General features: G+C 43.8%; 1 protein-coding gene across 5 annotated transcripts in view; it reads right to left on the bottom strand.

Annotated features, from left to right (window-relative positions):
- Positions 1-19,188, bottom strand: part of LPAR1 (lysophosphatidic acid receptor 1) — a 197,549-nt gene that overhangs the window by 35,306 nt on the left and 143,055 nt on the right. For all 5 annotated transcript variants that reach the window (XM_063914212.1, XM_063914214.1, XM_063914211.1 and 2 more), the window contains exon 3: positions 11,339-12,086. In XM_063914212.1, coding sequence (XP_063770282.1) covers positions 11,339-12,086 — 748 coding nt within the window. The remainder of the gene's footprint in view (positions 1-11,338; positions 12,087-19,188) is intronic.

Below are 19,188 nucleotides of genomic sequence, written 5' to 3'. Positions count from 1 at the left end.
GAGGTGGATAAATGGGGACATGAAGGTATGCATCCTTTATGTCCAGAGTCACCATAAAATCGCCCCCTTTCAGGCTTGCAATGACCGCTCTTAGCGATTCCATCTTGAACTTGAACCTTTTCAGGTATATGTTCAGGGATTTTAAATTCAATATGGGTCTGACCGAACCGTCTGGTTTCGGGACTACAACATGGTCGAACAATAACCCCCTCCTTGTTGAAGGAGGGGAACCTTGACCACCACCTGTTGAAGATACAATTTGTGAATTGCAGTTAACACTGTTTTCCTCTCGTGGAGGGAAGCCGGCAAGGCTGTCGGTGAGGGGGCATCTCTTTTTTTTTTTTCTCAAAGTCCAGCTTGTATCCCTGAGACACAATATCTATTGCCCAGGGATCTAACAGGGAGTGAACCCAGTTGTGGCTGAACTTACAAAGGCGTGCCCCCACCGGGCCTAGCTCCGCCTGTGGAGCCCCAGCGACATGCGGTGGATTTTGTAGAGGCCGGGGAGGACTTCTGTTCCTGGGAACTAGCTGTGTTGTGCAGCTTCTTTCCTCTGCCCCCGCCTCTGGCAAGAAAGGACGCACCTCGGACTTTCTTGTTTCTTTGTTCGAAAGGCTGCATTTGGTAATGTCGTGCTTTCCTAGGCTGTGCAGGAATATAAGGCAAAATATCAGAATTACCAGCTATAGCTGTGGAGACCAGATCCGAGAACCCTTCTCCACACAATCCTCAGCCTTCCATATGCCTCTTAAGTCGGCATCATCTGTCCATTTCATATTCTACAGGACACGTCAAGCAGAAATCGACATAGCTTTGTCTCTAGGACCCAGTAGACTCATGTCTCTTTGGGCATGTTTATATATATATATATATATATATATATATATATATATATATATCTCTCTTAAGACAGCATCTTTATATATATATATATATATATATATATATATATATATATATATCTCTATATATACATATATATATATATATATATATATATATATATACACACACACACACACATACTAGGGTCTCAATCTCTGCTGATAAGGTACCTGTCCACGCTGCCACAGCGCTATAAACCCATGCCGACACAATCGCTGGTCTGAGTAGTGTACCAGAATGCGCACGCTATCTGCAGGATCCCTGCGAATAGCTGTTACGTCAGGGCTACCTTTTGGGCAAACGTGACACTCTAGGGGAAGATTCCCATCGTATCCTGGCCCTAGTGGGGAAAGGATACTCCCTGAAAATTCCTTGTGGGAAACTGCAGTCTCTTGTCTGGAGATTCCCGCTCTTTTTCCTCATGAGAGGAGGGAAATTTACCTCAGCTTTCTTCCCCTTAAACATGTGTACCCTTGTGTCAGGGACAGATGAGTCATCAGTGATATGCAAATCATCTTTTATTACAATAATCATATATTGAATACTTTTCTGCCATTTTGGCTGTAACTTTGCATTATCGTAGTCGACACTGGAGTCAGACTCCGTGTCGATATCAGTGTCTATTATTTTGGATAGTGAGCATTGAGAGACTCTGAAGGTCTCTGCGACATAGGGACAGACATGGGTAGATTCCCTGTCTGTTCTCTAATCTTTTGTGCAATAAATTCACCTTAGCACTTAATTACACATATCCAAACAGGTGTCGGCGTTGTCGACGGAGACACCCTCTCACACACACATGTGCTCCATCTCCTCCTTAGGGGAGCCTTTTACCTCAGACATGTCGACACACACATACCGACACACCACACACTCAGGGAATGCTCATCTGAAGACAATTCCCCCATAAGGCCCTTTGGAGAGACAGAGAGAGAGAGTATGCAAGCACACACCCCAGCGCTATTAACCTAGGAATAACACAGTACTTAATGTTAACCCAGTAGCTGCTGTTTATATTGATTTTTGCGCCTAATTATGTGCCCCCCCTCTCTTTTTACCCTCTTCTACCGTGTAACTGCAGGGGAGAGGCTGGGAAGTTTCCTCTCAACGGTGCTGTGGAGAAAAAACATGGCGCTGGTGAGTGCTGAGGAAGAAGCCCCGCCCCCTCGACGGCGGGCTTCTGTCCCGTTTTCATGTACAATTTTTGGCGGGGGCTCATGCATATATACAGTGCCCAACTGTATATATGCCCACTTTTGCCAAGAGGTCTCTAATTGCTGCCCAGGGCGCCCCCCCCCCCCCCCTGCGCCCTGCACCCTACAGTGACCGGAGTATGTGGGTGTAGTGTGGGAGCAATGGCGCACAGCTGCAGTGCTGTGCGCTACCTCAGTTTGAAGACTGGAGTCTTCTGCCGCCGATTTCGAAGTCTTCTTGCTTCTTTCACCTGGCTTCTGTGTTCCGGCTCTGCGAGGGGGACGGCGGCGCGGCTCCGGGATCGGACGACAAAGGGTGAGATCCTGTGTACGATCCCTCTGGAGCTAATGGTGTCCAGTAGCCTAAGAAGCAGGACCTATCTTCAGACAGTAGGGCTGCTTCTCTCCCCTCAGTCCCACGATGCAGGGAGTCTGTTGCCAGCAGATCTCCCTGAAAATAAAAAACCTAACAAAATACTTTCTTATAGCAAGCTCAGGAGAGCTCACTAAGTAGCACCCAGCTCGTCCGGGCACAGATTCAAACTGAGGTCTGGAGGAGGGACATAGAGGGAGGAGCCAGAACACACCAGAATCCAAATTCTTTCTTAAAGTGCCCATGTCTCCTGCGGAGCCCGTCTATTCCCCATGGTCCTTACGGAGTCCCCAGCATCCACTAGGACGTTAGAGAAAAAAACTTTGAAAAAGCTGCAGGCTACACGCAGCGAAACGCGTCAGAGGTTGCTGATCTTGTCAGCACGTTTATTCAACTGGTGACGAACCAGCCCTGGACAACTACACTTCCACTAAGAGAGGCTCAAAGAGGACTTTGGTGCATCAGATACCGTATTGCATGAGGAACCCACTCATCTAATGGGACAATTTACAGCCATCTATTCCTCTAACGGTAAATAGAAAACTGCACTACTAACCGGACTCTCTCATACTAAAAAGACTCTTGTTGCATTGGACTCATTTCTCCAAAAGGGCACTTTTGGAAAGGACTCCCATATGAAACTTCAACACCATCCCTGACTTGATATTTAGGATAATATATACCTTTTTAAATGCCCAGTATGAATGCATGCTATTTTTAATGTGTTCGTATGCATTTTTGTGTATTGTTTATTAAAATATTATTCTTAATTATATACATCCATTGACATTTACCATTGTGTTATAACATCTGAGCGCAGCCTCCACTTTCGCTTTATCCTGCTCCTACTTAAACATGTGCAGAGCGGATTCAGAGGGAGCGATGCAATGTGGGAGACAGGAATTAGAGAACAGTCTCTTCACATTATTTGTACAGTGTGGGAGACATGTAAGTACTGTACACATAATGCCATCCAGACAGGACAGATGAGCAGCGTGAAGCATCATAAATCTTTATACATTTCATGCCTGCACAGCCAACACTTTGAGCTATGGGGGCTGCAGGTACATGAGAAGCATAACGAAAAGGTGGAGAAACAGGTTTTATAAATAGCACAAATGGAGACCTGAAAAATTATCCTTTCTTCAGATAAAAAGCTGGGGAAACAAACAGTTAAACAGACATCCATGTCTAGTCGCCTAGAAAAGGTATACTGCATCCTTGATGTGTCATAAGTCATCCAAGCACTGAAATGCAGGTGGTGCTAGGGAGCCTGCAACAGCTTATGTTAGTGTATTTCTAGTGCTAATCCAAAAGTATGCAATGTACACTACATTCATTTGTTATATTACTGCCAGAAAATCAAAGATGTTCATTGAGCTGCATTAGGTCAGTCTTGGAACTGCTAAATAGATGACGCGTGGTGCCTAATCCCCGTTTCTCCGCTCAGTCTGCTGGGGTCATCTTGTTCACCAGTACAACAATCCTCTCTGTGAATAATATTACTGTGCGAGTAGCAAAACAAAGGCTGACATTTAATAAATGCATTTCTATCCACAATATCCGTTGCATTGATAGTGCTAGAGATTTATAATTCTAGAATAAAAGGTTTTATAGTCTTCTTCTTATTATTATTACTGCCAGTTATTTACTGTATATAGTGCACACATATTCTGCAGCGCTATACAGTTTTATAGATGCTAATTAAAATGTTGTATTTAAACAACCCTAAATTGTTCAAAAGTATCTAAGAATGTGGGATATATGGGATATATGCTCAACTATATATACTGTACCATGTATATGATATGCAACCCAATGAATACTAGGTTTACAAAACCAAAAGTTTTTATTGCTGGGATTCTTGTAAGTTCATCCTTGAAAGCCACATTATTGTAATTACACCAAGTTTATACTTTACTGTTACTATAATATGGTCATTATTTTTTAATCCTTTGGATCCACAGTTTGAATGTACCAGTTATAGACTGCTTTCTACATGTCAAATTTGGCAGCACTAAGGAAGTAAATAAATACAAAGCTTTTGTTCGTTGCCAATCTGTAGGTACAATACTATTCATTCTCCAACACGCAGGTTTACAAATACAGTGAAATTTCCATTACTACATCCACAGAAGATTTGTGGTTACTAGTTATTCACGATATTTACAACAACCTCCCTGCAGAGTTCCTTCAAAAACTGTATGCAAGTGTACCTAGAAAGACTGATGGTGTTTTGAAGGCAAAGGGTGGTCACACCAAATATTAAGTTGATTTAGATTTCTCTTCTGCTCATTCACTTTGCATTTTGTTAACTGATAAAAATAAACTATTAACACTTCTATTTTTTAAAGCATTCTTACTTTGCAGTGTGTTTCCACACCCGCCTAAAACTTTTGCACAGTACTGTATATATAAACAAATGTAATGTTCTTCTAGTTCATTCAGAAGAAACACAAACGTGAAGTCGCATAAAATGTATATAATTCTAGGTAGTTTCGTTTGGTTAGATAAATATGGACGGAATCAATGTACACATGTTATGTGAGGTCTTTTCAGAGTTCAATATAGGACCAGTGCTGAAAATAAAAAGAAATAGGCAGCAATAGGGTTTCCTGCAGATGTTCAGGAAATCAGATGTAGAAAACATGAAAATTATACGCCAATATTCACATATCAAATGGTTGTTGGAGTAGGGCAATGTTATACACCGAGTAATATACATACTTGTTTAAAATAGGATTTTAATACCTACCGGTAAATCCTTTTCTCCTAGTCCGTAGAGGATGCTGGGGACTCCAAAAGGACCATGGGGTATAGACGGGATCCGCAGCAGCTTGGGCACACTAAAAAGACTTTGATTAGGTGTGAACTGGCTCCTCCCTCTATGCCCCTCCTCCAGACCTCAGTTATAGGAACTGTGCCCAGGAGAGACGGACATTTCGAGGAAAGGATTTTTGTTTAAACTAAGGGCGAAAAACCTACCAGCCCACACCACAAACATACCGTACAACCGGAGTAGCAGGAAACCAGATAACAGTATGAATTAACAACAGCAACAAGCTGAATATAGCTAATACACAACCCGCGTGTAAACAAATTTAACCAGTAATAATACACTGCAAGTAACAGTCCGCACTGGGATGGGCGCCCAGCATCCTCTACGGACTAGGAGAAAAGGATTTACCGGTAGGTATTAAAATCCTATTTTCTCTTACGTCCTAGAGGATGCTGGGGACTCCAAAAGGACCATGGGGTCTATACCAAAGCTCCAGAACGGGCGGGAGAGTGCGGACGACTCTGCAGCACTGATTGAGCAAACATGAGGTCCTCATCAGCCAGGGTATATCTAACTTGTAAAACTTAGCAAAGGTGTTTGAACCCGACCACGTAGCTGCTCGGCAAAGCTGAAGTGCCGAGACCCCTCGGGCAGCCACCCAAGACGAGCCCACTTTTCTGGTAGAATGGGCCTTTACTGACTTCGGCAACGGTAGCCCAGCCGAAGAATGAGCTTGCTGAATCGCATTACAAATCCAGCGTGCAATAGTTTGCTTAGAAGCAGGATTTCCAATCTTTTTGGAAGCATACAGGACAAACAAAGCCTCTGTTTTCCTGGTAAGAGCCGTTCTGGCAACGTAAATTTTCAAAGCTCTTACAACATCAACAGACTTTGGAACCGCCACAGCATCTGTAGCCACGGGCACCACAATAGGTTGGTTAATGTGAAACGAAGAAACCACCTTCGGCAGAAATTGTTGACGAGTCCTCAATTCCGCTCTATCCGAATGGAAGATAAAATATGGACTCTTGTGAGACAAGGCCGCCAACTCTGACACTCGCCTGGCAGACGCCAGAGCCAAAAGCATGACCACCTTCCAAGTGAGAAACTTTAACTCAACCTTACGCAAAGGTTCAAACCAGTGAGACATAAGAAACTGCAACACCACTTCAAGATCCCACGGCGCCACAAATGGAGGATGGATATGCAGCACTCCCTTCACGAAAGTCTGAACCTCTGGAAGGATGGCCAATTCCTTTTGAAAGAAAATAGATAAAGCCGGAATCTGCACTTTGATGGAACCCAATTTCAGGCCTGCATCGACGCCTGCCTGCAAAAAATGGAGAAACCGACCCAAGGGAAACTCCTCCGCAGGAGCTGCTTTGGTTTCACACCACGAAACATACTTTCTCCAAATACGGTGATAATGTTTCGCCGTAACCTCCTTCCTAGCCTTAAGGAGAGTGGGGATGACCTCCCCAGGAATACCTTTTCGAGCTAAGATTTGGCGCTCAACTTCCACGCCGTCAAACGCAGCCACTGTAAGTCCGGAAACACGCAGGGCCCCTGCAGTAACAAGTCCTCTCTTAGAGGAAGCGGCCAAGGATCTTCCACAAGCAATTCCCGAAGATCCGGATACCAGGCCCTGCGTGGCCAGTCTGGAACGACGAGAATCGCCTGAACCCTTGTTCGTCGTATGATCCCCAGCATTTTTGGAATGAGAGGAAGCGGAGGGAACACATATGCCGACTGAAACACCCACAGAGTTACCAGGGCGTCCACTGCACTGGCTTGGGGGTCTCTTGACCTGGAACAATACCTCGGAAGCTTCTTGTTGAGAGGAGACGCCATCATGTCTATCAGAGGAATTCCCCAACGCCCCGTCACTTCTGCAAATACCTCTTGGTGAAGAGCCCACTCTCCCGGATGGAGACCGTGTCTGCTGAGGAAGTCTGCTTCCCAGTTGTCCACGCCCGGGAGGAAGACTGCTGACAGAGCGCTCACGTGCTGTTCCGCCCAGTGAAGGATTCTTGTCGCCTCCGCCATAGCCGCCCTGCTCCTTGTTCCGCCTTGGCGGTTTATGTACACCACCGCTGTTATGTTGTCCGACTGGATCAGGACAGGACGACCCTGAAGAAGGCTCTTCGCTTGTAGCAGGCCATTGTAAATGGCTCTTAACTCAAGAACATTTATGTGGAGACAAGATTCCTTGTTTGACTATTTTCCCTGGAAATTTCTTCCTTGCGTGACTGCGCCCCAGCCTCGGAGACTTGCATCTGTTGTCAGCAGGACCCAGTCCTGGATTCCGAATCGGCGTCCCTCTAGAAGGTGAAAGCTTTGTAGCCACCACAGGAGAGAAATCCTGGCCCTGGAAGATAGACTTTTTTTCCCGGTGCATGTGCAGGGGGGCCCGGACCATTTGTTCAGCCGATCCCACTGAAACACCCAGGCATGAAACCTGCCAAACGGAATGGCTTCGTAAGCCGCAACCATCTTCCCCAGAACCAGAGTACATTGATGAATCGACACACTTGTCGGTCTCAGAAGCTCCCTGACCATTGTCTGTATTTCCAGAGCTTTGTCTTCCGGAAGAAACACTCTCTGTAACTCCGTGTCTAGAATCATGCCCAGAAAGGGCAGCCGAGTGGCCGGGATCAACTGAGACTTTGTCAAATTTAGAACCCAACCGCGTTGTTGCAGAACCGACAGAGAAAGATCCACATTTCTTAACAACTGTTCCTTGGACCTCGCCTTTATCAGGAGATCGTCCAAGTACGGGATAATTGCTTGCAAAGGAGAACCATCATTTCTGCCATGACCTTGGTGAAAACCCTCGGGCCGTGGAAAGCCCAAACGGCAACATCTGAAATTGGTAATGACAATCCTGCACCGCAAATCTCAGGAAGGCCTGATGCGGAGGATATATCGGGACGTGTAAGTAGGCATCCTTTATGTCGACTGACGCCATAAAATCCCCCCCTTCTAGGCTGAGGATCACAGCTCGAAGAGATTCCATCTTGAACTTGAAAACTTTCAAGTATGGATTGAGGGATTTTAGGTTCAGAATCGGTCTGACCGAACCGTCCGGCTTCAGTGCAACAAAGAGGCTCGAATAGAACCCCTCCCCCCGTTGGGACGGGGGAACGGGAACAATGACCCTCTGTTGACACAACCTTTGTATCGCAGCATTTACCACATCTCTTTCCGGAAGAGACACTGGCAAGGCCGAAATGAAAAAGCGGTGAGGGGGCATTTCCTGAAATTCCAGCTTGTATCCCTGAGACACTATGTCTAGGACCCAAGGATCCAGGCATGATTGAACCCAGACCTGACTGAAGATCCGTAGACGGCCCCCCACCGGCCCGGACTCTCGCAGGGGAGCCCCAGCGTCATGCGGTGGACTGGGTAGAGGCAGGGGGAGGACTTTTGGTCCTGGGCGCCTGTGACGGCAGGCGACTTCCTTCCCCTTCCTCTACCCTTTGAAGCGAGGAAGGACGAGCCTTTTCCTCGTTTGTATTGATTGGGTCGAAAGGACTGCATCTGCTGATGGGGTGATTTTTTCTGTTGTATGGGAACATAAGGAAGAAAAGATGACTTACCCGTAGTCGCGGTGGACACCAGGTCAGCCAGGCCGTCACCAAACAAGACACTACCTTTGAAGGGAAGAGCTTCTATATTTTTCTTGGAGTCGGCATCAGCACTCCATTGATGGATCCACAGCGCCCTCCTGGCCGAGACCGCCATGGCATTGGCTCTTGATCCCAAGAGGCCAACATACCTCGCCGCATCCTTCAGGTAATCTGCAGCGTCCTTCTCTTCTCAATCTCTTGCTATAACCAAGAGTAAAAAGAATATTATCTTTATCAAGGGTATCCATATCAGAAGCTAAATTATCAGCCCATTTAGCAATAGCACTACTCACCCATACCGACGCCACAGCAGGTCTGAGCAATGCACCCGTATTAACGAAAATGGCCTTCAAAGACGTTTCCAGCTTGCGATCCGCCGGATCCTTGAGAGCTGCCGTGTCAGGGGACGGAAGCGCCACCTTCTTAGACAAACGGGATAGAGCCTTGTCGACATTCGGAGATGACTCCCATTTTTCCCTGTCATCAGAGCGGGAAGGATACGCCATGAAAATTCTCTTGGGAATCTGCCATCTCTTGTCCGGTGACTCCCAAGCCTTTTCACAAAGAGCATTCATTTCATGAGTGGGGGGAAACTTCACCTCAGGTTTTTTCCCTTAAATAAGCAAATCCTTGTTTCCTGCACCGCAGGTTCGTCAGAGATACGCAAAACATCTTAAATAGCCACAATCATGTACTGAATACTCTTAACTAGCCTTGGGTGTAAAGTAGCCTCATTGAAATCGACATCGGAATCAGAATCCGTGTCGGTATCCGTATCTACCATCTGGGTAAACGAACGCTTTTGTGACCCTGAAGGGGCCTGCACCTGAGCCAAAGCATCCTCCATGGATTTCCTGTATACTTGTGTCTGAGACTCAGATTTATCCAACCTGTTAGACAATGAGGCCACATTTGCATTAAGTGTACTTAACATAGTAACCAAATCAGGTGTCGGCTGTGCAGACAGAGCCATTTCCAGCCCCTTTTCTGCGCCCCCAGTAACCTCATCCGGGGAGGAACACTCAGCCGACACGTAGTACCGACACACCCACTGCCCAAACCAGGGGACAGACCCACAGGGAAGCCCGGAGAGAGAAACACAGAGGGAGTATGCCAGCTCACACCCCAGCGCCCATATATCACACCACAATAATATATGACGACAGCGCTGCCCTTAATGATAAACAAGCACCAATTTATCTGTGCTTATGCTGGCGGGGGTATGAAAAACGGTGCCTGGGCACCGAATATGCCTGCCTGCCAGCTCAAAATGACCCCAGTAACATGCTGCCCAGGGTGCTCCCCCCCCCAGCGCCCTGCACCCGCAAGTGCCGTTGGTGAAGTGTGTGGGAGCATGGAGCGCAGCGCTACCGCTGCGCTGTACCTCGTTACTGAAGTCTTCTGCCGTCTCATGTCTTCGGATCTTCTCATACTCACCCGGCTTCTTTCTTCTGGCTTCTGTGAGGGGGGTGACGGCGCGGCTCCGGGAACAAGCAGCTAGGCGAACCAAGTGATCGAACCCTCTGGAGCTAATGGTGTCCAGTAGCCTAAGAAGCAGAGCCCTTAACTAAGCAGAAGTAGGTCTGACTTCTCTCCCCTCAGTCCCACGATGCAGGGAGCCTGTAGCCAGCAGGTCTCCCTGAAAATAAAAAGCCTAACAAAAAAGTATTTTCTAGAGAAACTCAGTAGAGTTCCCCTAGCGTGTGTCCAGTCACTCCTGGGCACAAAGTCTAACTGAGGTCTGGAGGAGGGGCATAGAGGGAGGAGCCAGTTCACACCCAGTCAAAGTCTTTTTAGTGTGCCCAAGCTCCTGCGGATCCCGTCTATACCCCATGGTCCTTTTGGAGTCCCCAGCATCCTCTAGGACGTAAGAGAAAAAAATAATTGAACTTGACAACGAGATTGCACACACTCAATTCATTATATATTATTTATAATAGTTTAAGGGGATTTTAAACATTAAACATTATTACAATTAGTTGGCTGGTTGGAATGAAAATCTGGTAATGTACTGTATGGAAGCAAAAGACAATTGACCATTTGCTCCCAAACACTAGAAAACAGCAAAAACAATTGATTTCCAAAAACAGAATAATTAATGATTTCTTATCCATACACTCAGATGTGCTGGTTTAGTAGCCTAGATACACTTTGATGCGGAGACTCACACTACCATTTAACGTATAGACAGTATTTCAATCCTATTGAAACATCTCACAGCAAGATATAGATCATTCTGAAATGCCTGATTTGTGCTCATATAGATCAGCCTTAAGTGTTAGAGTAAGGTTGACTTTTGGAGCCAAGCAGGGCTTTTGAATGTACTACAGGGACACACAGTATGTGATCTGTAGGTAACAACACCTCATATCTCTACTCAACTGATGCGAGCATCTGGACTAATTCTTTCGTAATTTGTCAGGGCTTTTATCTTAACAAAAATTCAACATGAAACCATGTATAAATGTAATACACTTACCTAGAACAATGACAACAGTTTTCAGAAGGTTCATCATAGTGTCGCGGTTTCTCCTGGGACCAGAACTGTGCCTTGACATTCTCATAGTCCTCTGCCTGACATACACAAATATATGTGCATAGAGAACTACCATGACCACAAATGTAACCAAGTTGAAAATGGCCCAGAAAACCAAGTAGGAATCACTGTAGAGTGGAGCCATGCTGGAGCAGTGTTCAAGGTCGCAGATACAATTCCATCCAACGCTTGGTATTGCCCCCATCACAATAGCCATAGTCCAGATGACTACTATCACCACAACCACTCTTCTGTTGCTCATTCTGGTGTGCAGCTGCATTCTGAATACTGTAATGTGCCTTTCTATGGCGATTGCCAGCAAATTGGCTACAGAGGCGGTCAAGCTGGTGTCAATCAAACCCTGCCGAAGCAGCCACGTGCTCACAGTCAATCTTCTAGTGTTAGGACCCGTGTTAAACATTAGATAAAAGTAAGCTAGCCCTGCAAAGAAGTCTGCAGCAGCCAAATTTGCCATTAAGTAATAAATAGGAAAGTGGAAACGGCGGTTTACATAAATAGCCACCATAACCAGTAAGTTGGCTAACATGATGAATATACATACAGTGATGCCAAGTCCCATCACCAGCTTGTTGACAGTGTGCCATTCCGTGGCAAGGGGTTTCCCACTACGGTTGTAGAAAAAGGTTATGGTTTCATTGTAGTAGCATTGGGGTTCACTCGCTGAAGAAGTCTGTTAAAATACAAAAAAAACAAGATGATAAATTAAGGTCAAACATCCATACATAATATAAATAAACAAAACTATCTATATTTAATATGTCAGATTCCAGTCACCACTCAGGAGACCAGCACTGACATCCTGAATGTTAGTACCAGGGAACAGGTTAGGGTTAGGCACTAGGTGGGGTGGGGGTTAGGGTTAGGCACTAAAGGGGGGGTGGGGGGGCATTAGCCCTAGCTGCCACACCACTTTTTTTATTTTCTACAGTGATTAAATATATTTTAAAGTACTTTATGCAAAGTTATAATGAAAAGAACTAACATAGTTCAGTGGAATACTGACCAACATAATTACATTTTCTTGTGAAAGCCATACTTAATAGAACATAGGGATTCACTTGTGATATTATAGTAATGTACAGTAAAGCATTCTAAAATTAATCATACTGCAAAATTATCCAAAAATGCCTGCAGAAGGCAGAAATATAATAACTTGTTCTTAGTATGCCTACTGTAAGTCAGTAAGGCTCGTGGGAGACAAATATAAAGAAAATAAATATACTGTACTTGAGACCTTGTATATAAGCACCTTTTTTATTGTAGCAAATACTAGTTTTATTTGGTTTGTTTTGATAGCTATAGGTTGGTAGGCTTAGCTGTCAAAGTTTAATAGCCAGTTAGATGTTCCTTGAAGGCTGTCTGTTTTACCTAATATTAGGGATTGATGAGGAGACATTTTCCTGTTTCCAGTCTGTGATCCCTCCCAGCCACCCAACCTTAGGGGAGGACCAAGCCTCCATATCAGGGTGGGACCAGCACTGGGCCAATTAAGGGGAAGTGGTACAATCCAATCCAGTTTGCACAGGGTGTGGAAATTCTGCCTCCCTTCATTAAATTGAAATACTTATTATATGGTCTGTGGTTGAGGTAGCTCTGCTTTTTCGCCACCATGCTTCATTTAACAATTTCAATTTGGTTTAATAAATTTGGCTGTGAACTCTTTTTTCCCAACTTATATAGTTGTCAGTGTCTTTATTTATTAGTAAGTTAATTATTGTGAAAACAATAAAACATATGGGTGATTAAGACCTCACAAACATTCTTATCCACTTAAAGCAGTATGTTTGTTTATAATTCATAAAAAATGTAAACCTCTATAAAAAAAAGGAGCAACCAACTTAGGGGAAAATTCAATTAGCCCCGATAATTTTTCGGGCACAATTCAGAATTTTTTTTTCCATTTTTTAGCTTTAGCCAATTCAATTAGAACCCCTTTTTTGCGCCCCAAATGGATTTTTTACTGACTAATTATCGAAAACGGGCTAATTAACAGGGATTATTTTTCAGAGCCAATTGAGGTCCCCCCAAAAAACCCTGATAAGTGCTGCCGGTGCACGCGCTTTGGGGCTAATTGGATAAGACCGGGCGGTCAAGTAGCCTATGGTAAATTATAGCGGCTACTTGAATTCATCCCTTATGATCACATTCAACTGATAAACATCTTTAATTAAGGATTACATTTTACAGGTTTTTTTTAGATACAAACGATTAAACAATCATTCGAATCTTGTTCTGAAAACAAAATACAAGCAGCTTGTAGAAAAATAAAATAAAGGCCCAAACTTATCAATATTAATAAAGTACCAACCAACCAACCAGCTCCCTACTGCCATGTTACAAGCGGTGTTTCAAAAATGACAGTATTGACCTGATTGGTTGATACTTTATTACTTTGCAATTTGTCACTCTCCAAGGCTTGACAAAATCTGGGCCAAAGTTTCTTACCAGAATAGGCGAAACTCACGTCTATTTAGCATACGGTAATTGATATACTATATCCTAACTGATTGAAATGTATGTACTGAATAAAAACATTCGATGACCAGTCAGGGCCATCTTAACAGCAGTGTAGGCCCATGGGAATGCAATGCACTGGGGCCCCCTACCCATCCTCCAGCAGTAGGGCTGGGGGTGCTATCAGCAGCAACTTTAAAGTCACGTGGGTGGTAGTGGGTGCTTTATCTTTTGCTCAGCACGTAGGACCTGGAACAGTAATTTCTGCTAATTACTCTTTTACTGCACAGATGGTGGGGGATGGGGCGAGGGGGAGAACACTAAACTATAGAAGGGGGCATTGGGCTGAATGAAAGGGCCACAGTACATGACTTTCAGGTGGTTTAATAAAACAGGGGAGGGTTGGATAGTGGAGTGGGCTTAATAATTATAATTTTCTGGTGGGAGGGCAGCTTGCTTGACTGCAGATATCTCCAGTTCCTGCAAATAGATGTCCTAGCTTTCAATGGGATAAACAACTAGAGAGCCCCATCTTTCAAGAGGTACTGGAGACTTGGGGATCAGAGTTCAAGAGCCAGAGTAACCCACTGATGAAAATATAAAACTGCATACCAGGTGTGTTGAGTCGAGCAGAGACCAGCTGCTGGAAGGCTGATACAGTATCTCTGGTTATGGACATAGCAGAGATAAGCTGCAAGTGTCCACTGAAAGTGGAGAGTCTCAGCTTTTGGAATATAAAAAAAACTCTAGATCAGGAAGAACCAGAGATATCTGGCTGGGAAAAGCATTTAACAGGCACGGAAGGTGACCACTGCTTTGAAGTTGGATATCTCTGGTTCTCCAGGAGCAATTTCCAAAAATCTGGTACCCCTGGAAAAAAAGGAACCCTCAGCTATTAGCCTAGGGCCCTTATATTCATAGGGCCCTTGGCAACTGCCCATTGAGCCCATACGAAAAAATGGCCTTGTGACCAGTAGAAGACATGTTAGTTAACTAATTCTCATCTAGAAATAAAAAGTCTATGACATTAATACTCTTTTCAGTCAGAAACATCCAAAATTCCCGGCATTTCCGTTCCGGGTTGCTTTGCCGGAAACAGCCTGACCCCCCTTTCACACAGGGCAACAAATTACCATGTGAAGCAGTTCTACCTGGTAATTTGCTGATCAACACTGGTATTAATTCTGTGTTAAAGGGTCAACCTGGGTTGAAATTCCTGGGTCTCAAACCCTGGTAAAATTCCAGTGTCGAAGTCCTGAGAATTTAAGCGCAGGTTGACCCCTTTCACACAAAAAACGACCCGGGTTGACCTGCCAAAATATCAGGTAAAAACCTCTGTATGAAATGGTTATATTCAGTTTCTGTTGATTGGCAACCAGGAAAAAAATGGGTTGTCCCCCCTCAATTCTCTTCCCGCAATATTTAGCATATTATTGAACTAAAATTAAAACAGGTTGACTCTCCCATATCCAAAGTTCCGAAATATGGAATTTTTTAAGAACTGAGATAGTGAAACTTTTGATTTCTGATGGCTTAATGTCAACAAACTTTGTTTCATGCACAAAATGATTCCAAATATTGTATAAAATGACATTCAGGCAATGTGTATAAAGGTGTATATTAAGAATAAATGCATTATGTGGTTAGACTTGGGTCCCATCCCCAAGATTATCTCATTATTAAATTTTCCATTATATGGAAAGTTTGGATATCCAAAATACTTCTGGTCCCAATCATTTTGGATATGGGAGACTCAATGGGGGTCATTCCAAGTTGTTCGCTAGCAGATTTCGGTCGCAGCGCAGCGATCAGGCAAAAAAATGGCACTTCTGCGCATGCGGCGCATCGTACTTTTACCACAAACTATGTCGTTTCACACAAAGTCTAGCGAAGCTTTTCAGTCGCACTGCTTGCCGCAGAGTGATTGACAGGAAGAGGGCGTTTCTGGGTGTCAACTGACCGTTTTCAGGGAGTGAGCGGAAAAACGCAGGCATGTCAGATAAAAACGCAGGCGTGGCTGGCCGAACACAGGGCGTGTTCGTGACGTCAAAACAGGAACTGAATAGTCTGAAGTGATCGCAAGCGCTGAGTAGGTCTGGAGCTACTCTGAAACTGCACAAAATTATTTTGTTGCCGCTCTGCGATCCTTTCGTTCGCACTTCTGCTAATCTAAAATACACTCCCAGAGGGCGGCGGCTTAGCGTTTGCACGGCTGCTAAAAGCAGCTAGCGAGCGAACAACTCGGAATGACCACCAATGTGTACTATAAAAATACTATAAGTAAATTTGCAGACATTAATAAGAAAATATAGATATATTATTAGTTCAAAACCATGAATGGAAAAGTTATATACAACTGAGGGTCGAAAGCAAAAAATAAAAAGACTGACTGAAAGAAGACAGAAAGTGATTCTTTGTTCTCTAGTAATCAAAGCTGCTACATAAAAACGTCAACTCTACAGTCTTATTTGTTAGGGTTTGTGTTCCTTATGTTTTCTGTACAAAGGGAACAAATAGACACTTTAATTTAGCTCAAAATGTCCTTTGTGATCAAACATGTTCTGTGGGGGACTCTCTAACAGTCTCTTAAATAGAAGACTAGCAGGCCGAAAATACCCAAAAGACTAGATGAGGACACTAAAAATACACAGTCAAGGAAGGTAGAAACCACAAGAGCCGGGAATACTATGGGAAGCAGTTATTACCTTCTCCACAAGCTTTCAACACAGACCAAGAAAGGGTGGTGACCTTTTTTTTTTTTTTAAACACATTAATTGTTAACATGTACACAAAAATAGAGTTGACAGCAAATATGGTGGATAACAGTCAGTTTAACGATGGATGCACACTAGTTCGTCACATTCTATTTACTCTCACAAGTCTTGAGTTTGCGCTAAAATAATGGAATCAGGTGATGAAGGCCAAAATATAGGTACCATTAAAAGGTATTACACTGCTCTTCAGTGAAGACCAAAAAAAAAGAAGTCTGGTCATGAATTTTATGTGAAGCGCAGAAAAATATTATATAGCATGAACATGAAATGGAGAAAGTCAAATAAACAGAGCTTATACAAGTATAAACATGTATTTCATTTTAGAGCTAATGGTCCACCAGTAAGGGTTTCTAAGGATATTTGAGCATGCGCAGTAGCAAAGCAGTGCCATTGCGATAACATCGGCATTCCGTACATTTTCTGCCAGAAAATCATAGCACACATTGGGGAAGATGCATTAAGCCTGGAGAAATGATAAAGCAGTGATAAGCGCAAGGTGATAACACACCAGCAAATCAGATCATAACTGTCATTTTTCAAACCCGTAATGGATAGCTGGTAGCTGGTGCATTATCACCTTCCACTTATCACTGCTTTATAACTTCTCCAGGCTTAATCTGCCCCATTTACACTTAAGCACAAGCCTTTCAAGCTTATGAATGGACCTCCAAGCTCACCACCGCTTCCTCATTCCCCTTTGGCTATAGGCGGGGACTGTCAGAAAACCGCAGGAGCATGATAGGCTGAGAAGGCAAGTAAGGTAAATATTTTCCTGATGCAAGTTTGCTTTTAATCATGCAACACATACTGTATGTTTCTGAAAGTGGGCATACTGTAGTTAGCCAAAGCCATGTTTTCCTAAAGTCAGTCCTCAAGGCACCCCAACAGTTCAGGTATTACGGATATCTATGCTTGTGCAGGGAAGGTATAATCAAACTGACTGAGGTACTAATTAAGTCACCTGGTGCTTTGGGGACCACTGGCCTAGGCCCTGTTTGTAAGTGAAGTGTCAGCCATTTTAGTAACTGTAGTAAAATTCAACTGCCATTGACAATACAGTATAAAGGATAGATTAAGTTAATATAATTAAGAGCCACTCTCATGACCTGTCTTGTGCACGTTTAAGTTCCCACTGCAGCAGAGCCGGCCCTAACCAATATGATGCCCTAGGCAAGATTTTGGCTGGTGCCCCTAGCACCACCGCTGGTTCCGCCTCTGACCTTGCACCTCTTTCCCAGCATGATCACTCCTCACCCAATGCAGTCCTTATTTTGGTGTTTGTGCCCCCTATATTTTAAATAAGAACAGTTCGCACATTTGGCGCACAGCCCAAAAAGGGGTGTGTTTTTGCTGGCAAGGGGCATGGCCACACAATAGTAACCCCAATTCCAATTAAACCACACAGTACTGCAACTTTATTTACATTTGATCATGCAATAGTGTCCATAATACATATTGCATCCCACAGTAGTATTACTTTACCTTATAAACATTTCTCCTCACAGTAGAGCCCCTTATTCACATTACACCACACTGAATTGCTCCTTATTCACATTACATAACACCCTATTGCTCTTTATTCATATTAGACAACACAGTAGTGCCCTTTCTATACGCAATGCCACATAGTAGAGCACCTTATACACATAATGCCACACATTAGTAATGCATTTATACACATAATTCCAAACAGTAATGCCCCTTACACATTATTAATGTCCTTATAAACATAATGCACCTTACACATTATGACAACCATTATTAATGCCCTTTTACACATAACATCCCTTACATATATGCCGCACATTATTAATGCCCTTATACACATAATGACACACATAGTGCCCCCTACACATTTGCTGCACATTATTAGTGCCCCTATACACATAATGACACACATACAGTAGTACCCGGTTACACATATGCCGCACATTATTAATGCCCTTATACACATAATGACACACATAGTGCCCCTTGCACATATGTTACACATTATTAATGCATTTTTACATGACACACATAATGCTCCTTACATATATTCCGAACACTACTTCACAACCAATCCACTCACATGCACACAGCACTCACACTGCCACTAACACTGTGACCTCTGCCTCTGCTTGGATACAGATGTGTCCTCATAAATCTTGCCTCAATGCTAACGTCGGGCACCTTTTTTTATGAAAATGCATCTTATTTGCATTGCTATGTGGCTAGGATACACAAGCAGCTTCTGCTGATTAATGCATCATGCCTATATATTGTGTGAGACTGTGGCTGCATCTGCATAAGAAATGCTACACACAGAATATAGGCATGCCGCATATTATTTTAATCAGCAGTAGCTGCTGATGCCCCTAGGCATATCAAATGCCCTAGGCAAATGCCTAGTTTGCCTATGCCTATGGCCGGCTCTGCACTGCAGCACTCTCCTCAAATGAATTAATGGTGGTTTCTTTGCGGTTTTGAAAAAATTACATTTTTGTGAATTCAAGTTAGTTTCCAAGAAAGTAGCCCCACTATACATAATAGCTGCTAACATAA

The sequence above is a fragment of the Pseudophryne corroboree genome, chromosome 1, assembly GCF_028390025.1.
Source record: "Pseudophryne corroboree isolate aPseCor3 chromosome 1, aPseCor3.hap2, whole genome shotgun sequence".
NCBI lineage: Eukaryota > Metazoa > Chordata > Amphibia > Anura > Myobatrachidae > Pseudophryne > Pseudophryne corroboree.
Note: the sequence above shows the minus strand (reverse complement) of the source record. Positions and strands in the feature narration are given on the sequence as shown.